We start from the raw sequence: 16,201 nt of genomic DNA, 5'->3' as shown, positions 1-16,201 counted from the left end.
AGCCTATCGGGGGACACCCTGAATCGGTTGCCAGCCAATTACAGGGCACACAGAGACGAACAACCATCCACGCACACACTCACACCTAGGGACAATTTAGAGTGTTCAATCAGCCTGCCACGCATGTTTTTGGAATGTGGGAGGAAACCGGAGCACCCGGGGAAAACCCACGCAGGCCCGGGGAGAACATGCAAACTCCACACAGGGAGGCCGGAGCTGGAATCGAACCCGGTACCTCTGCACTGTGAAGCCGACGTGCTAACCACTGGACTACCGGGCCGCCCATACTATATATAGTATTGTGCTAATTTCATGGAATTACGTTAGCGAATCGTAGTAGGTAGAAAAATGGGCATATGGTTGTCAAACAGAGAAATGAATATGTCAAACGAATGCATGGGAAGCGAACAAAATGTATACTGATGATGATTGCTAGCTATTCTGCGATGGTCCTCATTAGATTAGCGAAAAACACCCTTCATTGTATTAGCAAAACGCGTAACGGCAATGACTGTTGTACGCTTTCAGTAATTACAGCGGGTTGCCGAGCCGGCAAAGACACAATCAAATCTAAAGACTCGCATACATTGAGTTACCATGACTCCGGAGATACGGTAATACCTGAAACCCACATGCAATCACACAAAGGCCTGGCAGGGGCCTCTATTATATTTTAAAGATAAAACTAGTGTGATACCATTAGAATCCAGAACCAAGACATGAAGTGATTTATAGATACCATTAAAATCTAGCCAACTAAGAAGGCCACAGCCAATCAGAATTACACAACGCATTATGATACTATTAAAGTTGATAAACGATCGAAGAGACTAACCAATGAAATGAGAGGGGTTGGCCCCTCATAACGCTATAAAACCTGTGTTTAGCCTCGGGGGAATTCAGAGTTTTTCCGATGTGCACATCTGTACCTCTCCGGGGTTTGATTGAATAAAACTCGTTTGTGACCAGCCTGCACCTCGGCCTCTGGACTAAGTTTGTACTTGGATTTTGAACGATTCCGGCCTCAAGCTCAAAGAAACAGCTGGTTTGTCTCCCGGTCTGCGGCTCTATTAAGGAACGTTTTTGTGTCGGCCCACCTGATCCCTCAGCCGACACCCGGGAAGAGGCGGAACGCCCCGGCGGGCCCCTGGTCTCCGGGAGGAGGCGTGGATCTGGCTCCGGGCCGACACATCATGAGTCCAAACTAATGGCAGCCGCTATCTTTCTGCAGGTAAACGCTTCTAACACAGGCCATCAACTCAATCCCCACTCCAGAGGCACTGTTATAAATTCTCTTGAGAATGACAAATGTGTCGCAAAGAGACAGAGATGAGTTAGGATAGGGGTCGACAACCCAAGATGTTGAAAGAGCCAGAAAGGACAAAAAAAACATGTCTATGAGCCGCAAAAAAATAAAAGCCTTCTATAAAACTTACAATGAAGGAAACGCATGCTGTATGTAGGAGACTGGACTGTCTCAGAATTGTTTGTTTTTCATTCCTTTGTTGTGAGATCACAAACACCCCCATAGAATTTATGTTGTGATTTCCTCGCTTGATTTTCTGTTTTGGTGGATTATTTTCACTTTTCTTGGTGTCACTGAAGTGACCATTAATTTCCGTTTTCGGAGGCTGCCTTTGAACGCCTCTCGAGTCGAGCGAGAGGAGAGAAGGCACGGAGTCAGATGCTGAGGTGTCTGTGTTTGTCGGGACTGTTAAAAGCATAAATAGTCTATGTTTTTAAAAAAAACCAACACCACAACTCTCTTTTTTTTCGGAGCTGCAACGTGTATCTATATACTGTGTATATATATATATATATGAGCCAGTGGCGGATGCTGGTCTGTCAAGGAGGGGAAGCTCAATTTCGGCCTACATCATAAAATGTTTCAGTTTATTTATACGTGGATTCTACTCTCCGTTCCTTTTCAAGAAAATGATCTGTGACCCTGTCATACCAACAAGGCGTCTTTTCCAGGGACTTAACTAGTGTCCTACAACTACAGCAACTACAATAAAATCCACCAGAAACAAGATTAATTTGTCGCTAGTCGTTTTCAACAAAGAGAGTGTCGCTCAGATGATTAGAAGAAGTCTCCAGTTCAACTCAGAACAGAATGAGAATTGAAAAATGCTCCCACGATGCAAACACCAAAAGATCGGTGATTGGCTCATTTCGCTGTCAATCAAAAATCAGCCTCAGACAGATCATCCAATCATCATGGAGAAAAGCAGAGCTTCTGCACGCCCACTGTCCATCGACTCCCAGAGACGCTGAGCGTCCGATGGGCGGGACAAAACCAGCATTTATCCAATGACTCGTCTCGTTTAAATGCATTGGGGCAATGGGCTCTGAACTCTCTCGACGCCCAGCGACTGCGCTGTCGACTCTCACCGTCCACACAGTTGAAAGCACAGTGAAGTTGCGGGAATGAATGAGAAGAGAGTCACGTCGTAACCAGTAATAAGAAGCTGATTCGAAAAAAAGTTGAGCACATTGTAGCGCATATTTAGTCAATGACATGTACACACAATTGTATGTACAGTTTGTACACACATGTATTTGATCACTTATTTTTGGACATTTTAGGGGAAGCTGAGCTTCCCGTGCAGTCTTAGAGCAATCGCCTCTGGTGTGCACATGCTTCCGAAGACATTACCGAGTGATCAGTGTGTTCCAAGCCAATTCAAGCCGTCATTTCAAGTCAAGCCAAGCCGAGCCAATTCAAGCCGTCATTACAAGCCAAGCCAAGCCAATTCATTTCAAGCCAAGTCAATTCATGTCAAGTCAAACCAAGCCAAGCCAATTCATGTCAAGACAAGACCCCCGGGCCCCAATTAAAAAGAAAAGAAATTAGGCCGCCTCAAAAAATAAATGAAAAAATCACATCCCCCCCAAAGAAAAAAAATGCCAAGCCATCTCAAGCCAAGCAATTTCAAGCCGCCATTTCAAGCCAAGTCAAGCCCCCCAGCCCACAATTCAAAAAAAGTCAGGCCGCCTCAAAAAAGGAAAAGTCAGGCCACCTCCTAAAAAATGTAATTCAGTAATCCCTTGTTTATCGCGGTTAATTTTTAACAAAAAAAAAAAGATTTAAAAAATATATATATTTTATTTTGTTTAAGTGAAGAAAAAAAGTGAAGTTGACAGTTTCGGCTGTCATTTCAGCTTTCGCCTGACTGGTAGGTGTCAAGGCTGCAAACCACCCCCACCCCTCTTGCCTCGACCGTTAAAGCATTGTGTCAGAATTGACGGTGCCATCTTAGACGAGCGGGCTAACACGTTCTCACACAGTGGGGACGTGTAATGGGAATTTGACATGTAACAGCGCTAAATGGAAGTAACTGTTCATACCTTTGAATGCTGACCAATTATTTTGCGGATAAGCAAAGTTGCACTAGTCTGTACTATGTGTAGCTGCTCAAAATGCTGATTGAGCTGGCCTTCACCACCTCCCAACAAGATAAAATGAGAGCGCAAGACATGGAGGGGGAGAAGGCTCCTTTGACAGATCTGTGAACGGTGTCCCTCCATGTTTTTTTCTTTTCTTTTTCTTTCTTAAATCTCTTTTTTTTTTTACAAATAATTTCATTGTCTTGGGTTCCCCGGACAAGACGGACGCATTGCTTCAGAGGACGGCAAGGGGTTGGAGTGCAGGTTAACATAAAAAAGTTATCACGAACCATGTGCGTACATGCTCACACGTGCTGAAGTCTGTATTAAGATAACCTTTATTTGTCCCACACTGGGGAAATTTGCAGGGATTGGGTGCGAGAGGCTGCTGAAGAAGCTTGTTCTCTGCGTGATTCCTTTTCTTTTTTGTGAGATGTGGCCAGCTCTTTTGCCAGTTCAACCAAGAACTGTGCGCGTCTTTCTTGCAACCGTGTGCATGCCTGATAAACAATGTGAGCATTCACTGCAGCCATGTCGATCATGTTGTAGAACACAGCAACTGGGCATCTCCGTGTTCCTGCACGCACATCCACTCCACACTTGGCTTTGTTGTACCGCGTCACAGTGTTTGGCTTTTTCTTGTCTGTATCCTCAGTCTCAACTTGGCTGTGCATGCTGCTGAGGATACAGACGGTCTTCTTGCGTTTTGGTGCATATACTTTGTCTGAAATAAAAATGGTCTTTTTCAAATTATACAAGAACTTTTGTATAAGACATATACAAATGATACAAGAACTAGGCAGAACTTGAAGTTCTGCCTTGGTCCATGAATGGCTCCATCAGCTTCATCACGACACTTTCTGACAGTCTCTCACCGCTGGGGCGACTGGGGTCCTTGCCAAGATATGGGATTGCATTGCAAATGTACTTTGATTTCAAGTCACAGGCCACCCAAAACTTGATGCCAAACTTGTCAGGTTTTGTTGCAATGTACTGCAGGAAACCGCACCGAGCCTTTGTTGGGAAAAGTTGTTCGTCAACAGTAATGTGTCGGCCAGGTTTGAAGACTGAGATACAGTTTTTGACAAAGTGTTCCCAAACAGTAGCAATAGCAGCAAACTTATCAGTCTCTTGTCTCTCAGCACGTGTGAACATGTCATCAAAGCGGAGATGTTGCATGATGCTTTGGAAGCGGTTTCGAGCCATTGTAGATATGATCCTTGAGTTCCCCATCGCCGCAGACCAGTTGTCACTCACGGCTGGAACTGGACACACCCCCTTCCAGATTAGGATAGCAATGAATGCCATCAGTTCTGGAACATCCATGAACCAATCCTGCTGTTCCGTATGACGTGCATGCTGAACAGCGCATTGCTGAATCATGCGAAGCATCTCCAACGATATGAAACACAAGAAGCTCTGAAGACGACTCGTGACGATTCTTCCGGTGTAGGCTGTTGGAGCTCCATCAGCGGTGTATGGCTCAACTGGAGTGAAAAGGAGAGGTCTTGCCAATTGTTCTTCCCGCCACACTGTGCCATCTTTAGCAACCTCTGTTCGCCCATGATCATCCAAAGCTCTTTTTTCTGGTCGTGGTGGAGTAGAGGTTTCCTCATCTGCAAACAGATAAAAACATGATTTTCATATATTAGCAAAATAATTCACCTATAGCAACCCCATATAGAGATTCACAGACCATGAGCCAGAACCGCAATGCATTATAGTTCTGACAGTCACGAGATGTAAACACCCATACGATATAACATTGGAGATATTCACAGTGATAAACTAAATGCAACACGGACAAAGCAGTAGCTACAGCTGAATTTAACTATAAAATATATTTTCTAATTATTTTTAATATGTAATTATATATTTTGTAAGTAAAACAACTGAGTGGGAGAAATTTCATATTGGGGAAATCTTACCAGAAGAGTGTGAGGATAGGCCAAGTTTGATTTCTCCGCCATCGGAGTCACAATCTTCTGGTGTATCGGCAAGGATCATTGCCAATGCCTGCTTCGCAGTCAACTGTCTCGGCATGCTTCTGTGATCGAGGTGAAGTGAATGAAGGAAGGGCTGCGCGCCTATTTATCCCTCTCAAAACATAAGTCTGCTTGAAAATTTCCAAGCTAAGCCTGCCCAGTCCATACATATGCAAAAACAAGTCGATTCTCAGGTACTCATCCACGAGTGGGTTTAGCCACTGACAAAGACGCAGCTGTCCTGCACAATCTCAAATGTGGTGTTTTGTCGAACCAATTGCTGTGTTCTCCAACGTGCAGTGAATGCTCACATTGTTTATCAGGCATGCACAGGGTTGCAGGAAAGAGGCGCACAGTTCTTGGTTGAACTGGCAAAAGAGCTGGCCACATCTCACAAAAAAGAAAAGGAATCACGCAAAGAAACAAGCTTCTTCAGCAGCCTCTCACACCCAGCAGGTGCACGGTGTGAGAGCAGATGCGCACGGAACTCTGCAGCTGGCAGATGTGTTCACTGCTACAAGTACACCTGTGGCAAATGCAAGAAGGTGCCAGCATTGGAGTGCCTACCCTGTTCTGACAGCCCAGACAGACCACGCAAACGCACAATGCCAATGTAGATTTTGAGATTTTCAGAAGTCTGTGGATTCCCTATTTTTTGTATTTTGCAGGATAACAACAATAAAAAAAGATTGACAAAAATATTGGTGGTGTTTTGGTAAATTTTGCTTTTGATATACAGGTATATATATTTTACCCTCTTAGAAATACTGATCTTATTGTAATATTTCAGTTTATTTGAGTCGGTGTTTGTAGACGCTAATGTTTATCAATCATCCTTCAGCTGAGTCAAGAATCATTTTTACTTATTTATTTGCCATGATAATTACTGTTATAATGGCCAGTCATTTTACGGAGGGCATACTTGCATACTGCCAATCCTAAAATTTTAGAGGACAGAGGAACAAAATGAGCACCCCGCACATTTCAATTTTAGTTTCACACACCCTTCACACCCAAAGTAACTGATTGTGCAGGACAGATGCGTCTTTGTCAGTGGCTAAGTACCCACTCGTTGATGGGTACCTAGGAAGACAATGGACAGTAATTAGGGTGTGACACATATTTGGTTTCTGTGGGGGGGAAACAGACTGGAGAATCAAGTCTCCCTCTTGAGAGTCTGAATGTTATAAAATAACTCTGTCTTTGTAGGCAATAATAGCAAAAAGAGTCCCAGCCACCAAACAGCTGGTTGCACCAATGCAACCGCTTCTTTTTTCAAAAACTTGTCACCGTTACGCCATTGAGAAATTGTAACGTAAGAGGCGACCAAATTGGTTGCACTCGCACCATGCCACCATGTAAACAGAACAACTTGAAATCAGCCAAGAAATCAGGAAAGATCCAATGTCTTTTGGGAGTCTAAATGTAAAACAACAGCCAGTAGTGTCTTCCTCATGTGCCCCCCATGTGGTGCATCAGTAACGGCGCAATTTACAAAACAAAGGCAGTTCTTCACATCTTTGCCTGGATGTTAGCCCTTATACTCTGACCACAGTGGGATAGTCTTGGGGGAGATCCCAGGGGGAATCAAAAAGGGAGGACCTTGGGTGTTCATCACATTACCCTAATTACCTATGATGGTCCCTAAACCGAATCATGACACGGATGAATAGACTGTATGTATGTTTGTGAATGGGTAAATACTGGTCATTTTTCAAGCGCTTTGGGCTTCATCAAAGAAATGCTAAAAGCGCAAAATATGTGCATTCAATTAAAAATTGACTGCACATTGTGTCATGCTAATGCAGAATTTTACGTCACATTATTTTCCTTGTACCTCTATATTAATGTCCTCCTCGTTTCTTTGTGACTTTAAAAAGCACTGGGAAAAACACGCAAGGTCGTATGGGATCCCTAATACTTTTGACAGTAGCAATTTAAAAAAAAAAGCATCGTTTTATTATTCTGGCCTTAGTTTTCTGTAGAATTATATTGACATGGTAGATTTCACAATTCATTCTCTTTATTTTCCAGATGCATGTCACAATACAATGAGGGACATCTCTCCCTGAGCTGCAAAAATGCAACACATGTTGCAGTATGTACCACTGTCCATTCTGCCAGTTTGGTTTAAACCCACATACTACTGCAAGGTAAAGGACCACGTGGAGGGCCATTTTAACCGAGCAGTATCACATGAAGGTAAGTTTGCCAGACACAATTTTGTGTGAGTCACAGTATAGATAATTTGTATTCGGATGGCTCCTAACCAATCACTCAGTGACCTGTTGTAGCTGATCATTTGTAAAGATGTTGTCTATGATAATTGTAAATGATTATTTAAAACGTTTAAGCTCTATTTTCTATTACAGGGTATACCATTCATAGATGTGGGCTACAATGCCAACTAAAACTGCACTTTCATTGCATCTATTGCCGTGGAATAATAATGCGCCGGGTACCCTTCATAAATCACCTTCGCATGTGTAAGGAAAAGCACCCTGCTTTGATGGTCTCTGCTGCTGCTGCTAAGGCGCCTGCATCCCCACGACCCACCGCTGTCTCACCTTTTGCTGCCCCACCCACTGCTGCCCATCCCTCTGCTTCCCCACCCCCTGCTGGACCTTCTACCGGTTCGAGCATTGCTTCAAGGACTCAAAACCCCTGTAATGCCTGTATACAGGGTACCAAGAGGGAGTGGCATCACTTTAAAATGCCCGGACCATGTCCTTGTTGCAGCTGACTGCTTTGCTAAGGAGAAGCAACTTGTGGACCTGATCGTGCAGTCCGGAGAGGCTGAGCAACATATCGTGGTATTTTGCAAATGTCCTTTTTTTATCCTTAACTGAAGATTTACATTGTATATTGTGGAATGTTATTACCTACCAACAGAAAAATATGTGACTTGTTTATCAAGCTTTATCATTTCTAAATGGTTTAAAAGGAACTGGCATTTGTTGCCTATTTGAATTCACAAAATGACCACACAGGTCACTTATGCAATTTCCACTAAATTGTCAATAGGATGTACTCAACGGCAAGCCAAGATATTTTAAACATGAGTGCCTGAAGGTGCCTGTCTACTTGGACACAGAGGAACACCGGAATGAATCAGTAAATGAATCGATTGGTTTGAGTGTATTTCGAAAATAAAAGCGACAAAGAAATGCGATGGATTACCCTTCACTTTTTGTTAGAGCTGTCAGTTTAGCGCAGGGGTGCCCAAACTTTTTGGACCAGAGATCTACTTTTTGATCAACTAACCTCACGGGATCTACCCTTACGACACACAGACACACACACTCACACGTACACGCACGCGTACACGTACACGCACACGTGCACGCGTACACGTACACGCACCCGTACACGCACACACACGCCATGATGAGAAACAGCCTGAAACCGAGGCACGCGATGCACTTTTGCAGCCTGTTAACTATCGTAGCTCACACGGACCGTTTTAAAGTGCTTCCCTGGGCCCCCCTAGATTCCTATTCTTGCCCGTGCCCTCGGTGAATTGTACACGAAGCAAACTCTGAATGAGAATAATGACGATCAAAGATAGAATGCAACAGCTCTTATCACAAGCTGCAATTGCAGACTGCTGAGCGCAAACAACTTCCGGTGACGTCATCACGCGCCACCGTAAATTCAAGATTTACCTGCTTTATTTTTTTTGTGAAAATGAGACTGATAGGATGATTATGGTGCAGCGTACATTAACACAAAAAATATATTACTCACATGTACAAAGACACACAAATGGTTGTTTGTTTTTTTTCTCATCGACACTCTTCGGATCTACTTGGGACCTGTTTTAGATCTACCGGTAGATCAGGATCGACGTAATGGGCACCCCTGGTTTAGCGTGTTATTATCGGCATTAATTTAAATGAATTTTAATGGGATTAATTTTTTTTCTTGCGAGATTAACGCGGCACACAGCGTCACAGCAGATGTTACGTTGCTCAGTAAATAAACCAGAAACAAAACAACAAGCACGCTGCACAGGGCCACACCGATGTCTGTTTTGCCAGCCACGGCAGCGCGAGACACCGAAAACGGCTACTTAAAGAGTTTATGAATGGAAAGTTTACTTTTAAAAAGTTGCCAGATGGTTCCACTGACAAGACCAAAGTTACCTGGATGTTTTGCAGTCGTAAACTGAGCTATCGTCAATGCACGTCGAGTCTGAAATACCACTTAATGGCCAAGCACACCGCTGACGTGAGTACTCCGCCCCCTCGTCTCAGACAGACAGCTATGGATCATTTCAAAGCGAAGAAAATGGATGACACGACGGAGAACAAATTTGCTGAAGCCATCGCTAAATGTATGGCTCCTGCATTGCAAGCCTGTCAACATTGTCCACAGCTCGACTCAAGCTGAAATCATTCGCATTGCATCGAACGACTCCACTACGGATTGCCAGCGAGAGCCTCCATTACAAGCTGTGAACAGAAATTGTACGTAGCGGAGAAGGCTAAGGTACACCAAGCGGGAGAAGACACTGTTTCGGGAGAGAAATAAGAGACGAGGTTGGTGAGCCTCTGGCGAATAAAGAGCTGGTAGCCTATCGAATACGATGTATGCCACTGACGCGATTGTTACTTGTTTGGAACTATTTTGTGTGGAAGGTTACTGTGTTCCGCATTCATATACATAATGGGGGTGGAGCTTCTCTGTGTTCGTCTGACATTGTGACGGGAATGCCGGCTCTTTTTAGAGAGCCGGTTCTTTTGGCTCAGCTCACTAAAAAGTTCGCGAATGACCCATCACTAGTCTGACAGCGGCCGTGCGTGGCGCGTCGAGAGCTCAGCGGTGCAGCGGTAACGACCACACTGAAAATAAAACGTCTCCAGTGTAGTGCCTCGAACCAAGTGTCGTCATCCGAAATGATGTCCACACAAAACCATAGAGAGACTTCCGCGCAAGAAGGACCAACACAATCAACATAGCCTGACTGCTGTGTTCAAAGCAAACTTGAGAAAAGCGAAGTATGCAACCATGGCTTAAATCCACTATAGGCTGAGTACTAGTTTACCTTAGATGTGCACTTTATAATGTTATATTGCTCTGTTTTGATTCCCTAAAAAGAGCTGTTAAAGCAGCGGTTGTGTGACAAAATATTATTTTCACTATTGTTAATGGACAGTAATATTGTGTGAGATATTATGTGTGAATAACTACTCCAAGTGAAAAATGTTAATGTAAAATTGAAAATCGAAATTATTTCAGTAAATACTTGCATTTTGCACATGGAAAAATGATTCATGATTCCATGTTGCTTGGCTCTCAACGAAGGCGGACGCTTTTTTGCTCTGCTCCTGTCCCCCCTCCCCCCTGCTCGCCACTCAGTCTATGTGCTGTCCTTGTGCTGTCTTTTCCTAGCCTCCGTCGTATTTTTCATCCTAAAAAACAAACCATGGAATTGGTTGGCTGGTCTCTTGATGCAATCGACAAGATTTTCTCGACAAGAAGAGCAGGCAGTGGGGAGCCTGCTTGCCCCTCGGGACATTTGCTGCCAGGTACACCCTAGATCCATGGAGGAAGCGGAGAATGGTGGGCCTGTCAATACTGTCCGTTGAGGAGGAGGAAGACATCTACATTATCGGCCTTCTGATAGCAGGTATGCTGCAGTTTGGTGTTCGCAGTTTCCTGTTCTATCGCAAAATCCAACCGACGGGAGCGGCTTTATTGGAAGTGAAGAAGCTGCCGGTCATTCTCGATGGTCTAGCGCGAATGTCCAACACTCAGACTCAAGCGCTGACTGAGCTCAACCGCAATTGCGGTTCTGGAGCGTCTCCGTACGATCGACAACAACAGGGAGAAGTTGTAATTTTCGCTTCGAAAAGGAATTGAGGATTTGGCTCATCGGCGCCAGTGAAGGGATACAGCCACGGACTCAAGGCCACCTGAAATTGTTGGCGGCCATCCCTCCAAAACAAACAACGCTATTTGGACCCCTTTCCCCTGGATGGAAGGTATGCACGGAAGCTAGTGCCCCCACCATCACCCCCTCCTTCTCGGCCATGGACTGATAAGCCAGGACTGTCTTCATGAGCAGACCTTGACGAAGCAGCTGCGGCCTGTTCACGCATACACAACCAGACAATCACACGCGCATACACATCCTTATCCTCACCGTCTTCATCGTTCCTATTCGTTTCCCCCGCGACGTGGAATGATCTGCAGAGCGCTCGGTGGACCGTGCAGCTGGTCGGACGGGCCGCGTCACGGTCGCCCCTCCCCCCTCCCATTCATCCGCCCCCTCATTACATGTTATGTCTTGTGACTTGTTGTAACTGTCATATGCTTATTTATGTGCTAGGGTCTTTTTTTATCCTGGACTTAAATTATCCTCAGAAGAGGATAGTTCGAGCGTGTTTTTTTCCCCTCTCCCTACCCAGTGTTTTCCTTTCTGAACTCTGACTGTAAATTTCCCCATTGCAGGACAAATAAAGGATATCTTAATGTTGATGAGAGCATTAAAATGGGGAAAAATAGGACAAAAAAATATAAAAGGAAATTCATAAAAGATAAAAAATGCGTGAGTAATCACGATTAATTTTCAGCTAATTTGAGTTAATTATGACAGTTGCGTTTTTAATTAGATAAAATATTTTAATCATTTGACAGCGCTACTTTTTGTGTTTTCGGGTCACTCATTGCGCTACTTTTTGGCATTCGATTCGACGAGCTTCTTTTTTGCGATGCAACCAGCAAGAAAGAGGAGATTTTCCCCTGTTTGGGAGCACTTTGAGCAGATCTCACCTCAGAAGGTAATGCACTGCAAGTACTATTTAACAGATTCATACTAATATCTTGTTTATCTTTTCAAGGAAGCAAACTGTGACATAATTTTGATACCTCAATCCATCGAGCAAGAACCACAAATGTCACGGCAAATGCAACAGTTGAGGTGCAAAAGTTTCTTGGAGCATCAAACATCCCCAGAGTTGAAAGTCCCTTTCAGTACTGGGAATCACAGAAATTTACGCTTCCTATTCTGTACCAACTTGCTGTCTCATATCTATGCACCCCTGCTTCATCAGTACCATGTGAAAGAGTTTTTTCAAAAGTAGGTGACATTCTCTGCAAAGAAAGAAACCGCCTGAGTCCAAAAACTTTGGAAAAAAATATTGTTTTTAAATAAAAATGAATAAGCACTTTATTTTACCTTATTTTACATTTTCACTTGTTGCATAAGCACAAACATAGACAAAGTAACACAGAACAATTCATGTTAAAACACTCTTCAAATATATATATTTTTTGTATTCAGAGAATGATTTACACCCCACCATTTTATTGCATGCACCAGGCATGTTATACATTTTTCTGTCCACATGATGGCGTAGTGGAAATGAATCATCTTGAAGCCCCTACGTGTGTATGTATTTCCCTGCAGGGTTTGACTGCTTTATGGGACTTCATTTTGCCATCACTAGGAGGACGACCCACAACCCACAGTCGATCCTACGGTCCTCGTCGAAGTGTACACATCGTAGAAGTGTACGTACCTAGTATTCGAGAGACAGCATACGAAAACTGCTGATTTGGGGCCGTGTCTACGTCATCGACTCGCGCCACTGTGTTGAAAGTACGTCATCAAACATTGCGGGACTGATTGTTATTTAGCAATTTTGCTAGTTAATATGATTGAAACTGCCGTATAGTAGTATTAAAGTAAAAAAAAAATCGAGCTCGGGATTCCAGTCGGTGGCAGCTCGGGCTTTACTATTCACGGTTTCTGCAAGATCTGAAGCGCATGCGCAGCAAGTCGCTTAGTACGGCAAAAGCACTCAGACAATATACATAGTTGACGATCATCGATTTAAAAATAAAGAGTATTTAAACGTATGACTTAATTTAAAGTGAAGGTACTCATTTTCGCGACAGGAATACAGACAATTTTCCCACCTTTTTGGTCATCTCCGCAATGAGTTGTGTATTATATGCTTCAACCAAAGACCATGAATGCGGACTCCGCCAAAATGTGGAACAAGGGCGCAAAAGGGGCGCGGTGAAAGAGCACCTTGACTAGTACGCACAGCTGAGGCTCAGAAGGGTACAAGTAAGAGCATTGAGACTAAGCCAAGAAGGGGACGGTGTCGAGGCGAGGCCTGTCCAATCACGTGACCACGAAGCCCGTTGCCGCTGTTCCTGAGTTTCTCTCATTATGGCGGAGTGGCCACCCGCACGGATGTATGGTCTCTCTCATTCGGATGCTTGTTTTGTGTAATGAGGGAGGTCCTTTTATTCCCCTTCTAGTGGCGTTTGCCGCATCGACCGTGCGTCCACTCCGCGTGCGTGTTTTTCGCCGAAGTCATGGCAGACCGCGGCGTAGATTTATCCGCCCTGCCAAAGGAGGTTCGAGACCAACTGGCGGAGTTGGACCTGGAGCTGTCTGAAGGTAAATAGACGCCACGAATGGAAGAGATCAGTCGTATCCACGTCGGAACATGTCTCGACTGTAGCCGGGCAATGTGTTTTGTTGTGGGCAACGGGCGCACGCGGCATCACCTAGCTTATTGTCAGCTGAAACTGGATGTTGCTAGTCGCTCCTGAAGACGCGCAAGCTGGTTACAGATACGACACCTTGTCGTTTTAAACAAACCCTTATTTTAAACACGTGAATTCGTTTAGACATCGCGTGCCTTGGCTATACAGTATATCGGTTCACTCTATGTATGTGTGTGACGGCCATGGCCAGAGGCAAGAAGGCCGGACTTGTCAGGGCTTGACTGTGCTGTCATTTCTCCTTGTTCGATTACTGCTAGTAACACGCTCGTAGGCTTCCTGGAAGAAATCTAAGATGATGCCTTATGCGACGTGTTCATTGGTACTATGAGTCACGGTGTTTGTGAATGGCGCATCACCACCAGCCTCATCGACTCTACTGTATCCAATGCCTACCAGTTAACTTGCTTTGACTGTGATGAGCGGCTGTACAATGAATCCAAAACATAGTACATAGTACCCTCCCCCAAGCAGCTGTTAGCCCCCCTCATGCATCCCACACTTAGAATGTGCGCCCCAGCACCACCGGCCTTCCACTGTGTCAGGCACATGGGACGCATTTCTCCAATCCAATCAGACCCTGTTTTCCCACCCCACTTAAAGTGTGTTTTTACTTCCGTTATCGGAATGTCATGTCATAAATGTTCACGTGAGAGTTTTATTCGTTCCATTTATTGAAGCAGATGTGCATCCATTCATCCATTTTCTGCACTGCTTCTCCTCAATAGGGTGGTGGATGAAGCCTATCCCAGCTGACTTGAGGCAGGAGGCAGAATGCACCCTGAACTGGTTGCCTGCCCTTCGCAAGGCACAAATACATGTCACATTGACACCTTCGGACAATTCAGAATCCTCAGATGAAGCAAGAAACATATTTTTGGAATTTGGAAGAGAGCCGCAGTATCGGTGATAAAAAACGCCTAAAGAGGATACTTTGTGCAATTTCTTCGTGTTCAAAGATGGCACATTTGTGTTGGCAGTCTGCTAAAGAAGCTACACTCTTTATTGTACTTTAATGAGTATATGGTAACTCTTTTTGTTTTTGTCATTTAATGTTTGTTCTATGTTGTGTGGGCCTGTTGTTGGCTGTTTTCATACTTTTTGGCCATGACATTTATTGAAGGAGAATATTGGTGCTTAATGGTTGCGCCATTTCGGCAGTGCGTTTGCATTATCTCTGTCTCTGTTAGAGTTGTCCGATTGATCATGTGCTCAGAAATTGGGGCCTATCACATGATTTTCAACTGATCGTATTGGCTGGAAAAAAAATCGAAAAATTTTAAGTTCCTTATCTTCTAAAGTCAAGAATTAAAATATTTCATTTAATTTTTTTGAACCACTGCTGATTTACAGCCATATAAAAAGTTAGTATGTTAAAATTAAGATTTGGATCCAGTGGTGTTCCCCTTAATGCATTGGGGAGGTATCTGATCGAGATTTGTTCTTGGCACATACTTAATTAAAAAAAACAAATGACTTGGAAAAAAATGTGCTCTGGACTTCTCTGGTTTCTATTAAGGACAATGTTGGTGCTATTTGACCGTTGCCACTTTATGGCCATAAAGCACTTGCTTTTTGCATCAAAATGGAGAGCATTTTTGCAGCACCCCCTTGATCATCGGAAATGTCGTTGCTTTTGGACTGTCTGTGATGGTACAGATTGATGGATGGAGGTGCTGAGGATAAGTGGTCGGCATTTGAAAAGTAAAGTGAAGAGGATCGAATTGCAACTGGAGAAGCTGGTTCGTGGAAGCTGGCTGTGTTTGTATACCTCTTGGTCCCACAACCTGCAATGATATTGTACCACATAGTTTTTTTTCCCACCACACCGAGTGTGGGTGTGTTTTTTTTTTGGGGGGGGGGGGTGGTTAAACTTTATTTGGCTGTGCGCCTGCCAGTTATGCACATGTGTGTGACTTAGTAGGTAACTTCTGTTGCAGACTTGACGCCACCACAAGTTCACTTCAGCCTATGATGGCGCAATGGGCAAATAAGCACAATTCTTGCTTCAAATGCTTCAAATTTGCCACCTTGCAAACAACAGCGCTGGATCACATGAACTGCATTCACTTTCTATGGAAACAGCGCCAGAAATGCTCAGCACATATTCGGTCTGACTGTAGCATAACGATTCAATTGTATTTTGAGTCGTGAAGGCACCCCTTCATCACCAAGCCACTGAATTACACTTGCCAATTAGGATTTCCTCGGAATGTTGTAGAAGTAATAATTTGAAAATGTAAACACCCGCAGATATATCTATCTATCTATCTATCTATCTATCTATATATATATATATA

General features: G+C 44.0%; 2 protein-coding genes across 2 annotated transcripts in view; one reads left to right on the top strand and one right to left on the bottom strand.

Annotated features, from left to right (window-relative positions):
• Nucleotides 1-3,705: 3,705 nt before the first annotated feature.
• LOC147211525 (uncharacterized) lies at nt 3,706-8,971 on the bottom strand. The gene is given in 4 exon segments (XM_086128144.1): nt 3,706-4,161; nt 4,163-5,006; nt 5,319-5,437; nt 8,835-8,971. Coding segments are annotated over 3 exon segments (1,392 nt in total). The 5' UTR covers nt 5,434-5,437; nt 8,835-8,971; the 3' UTR covers nt 3,706-3,728.
• A 4,531-nt stretch (nt 8,972-13,502) lies between these two features.
• The window catches only part of dip2ba (DIP2 acetate--CoA ligase B (putative)a), an 80,775-nt gene continuing 78,076 nt past the window's right edge, over nt 13,503-16,201 (top strand). The window contains exon 1 of the mRNA XM_086128133.1: nt 13,503-13,794. Coding sequence (XP_085984259.1) covers nt 13,710-13,794 — 85 coding nt within the window. The 5' untranslated portion in view covers nt 13,503-13,709. The remainder of the gene's footprint in view (nt 13,795-16,201) is intronic.

Source organism: Hippocampus guttulatus, chromosome 1 (assembly GCF_054856545.1).
Source record: "Hippocampus guttulatus isolate MCC_2025c chromosome 1, RoL_Hgut_1.0, whole genome shotgun sequence".
Taxonomy (NCBI): Eukaryota; Metazoa; Chordata; class Actinopteri; order Syngnathiformes; family Syngnathidae; genus Hippocampus; species Hippocampus guttulatus.
The sequence above is the reverse complement of the archived record's forward strand: the minus strand, read 5'-3'. Positions and strand labels throughout refer to the sequence as shown.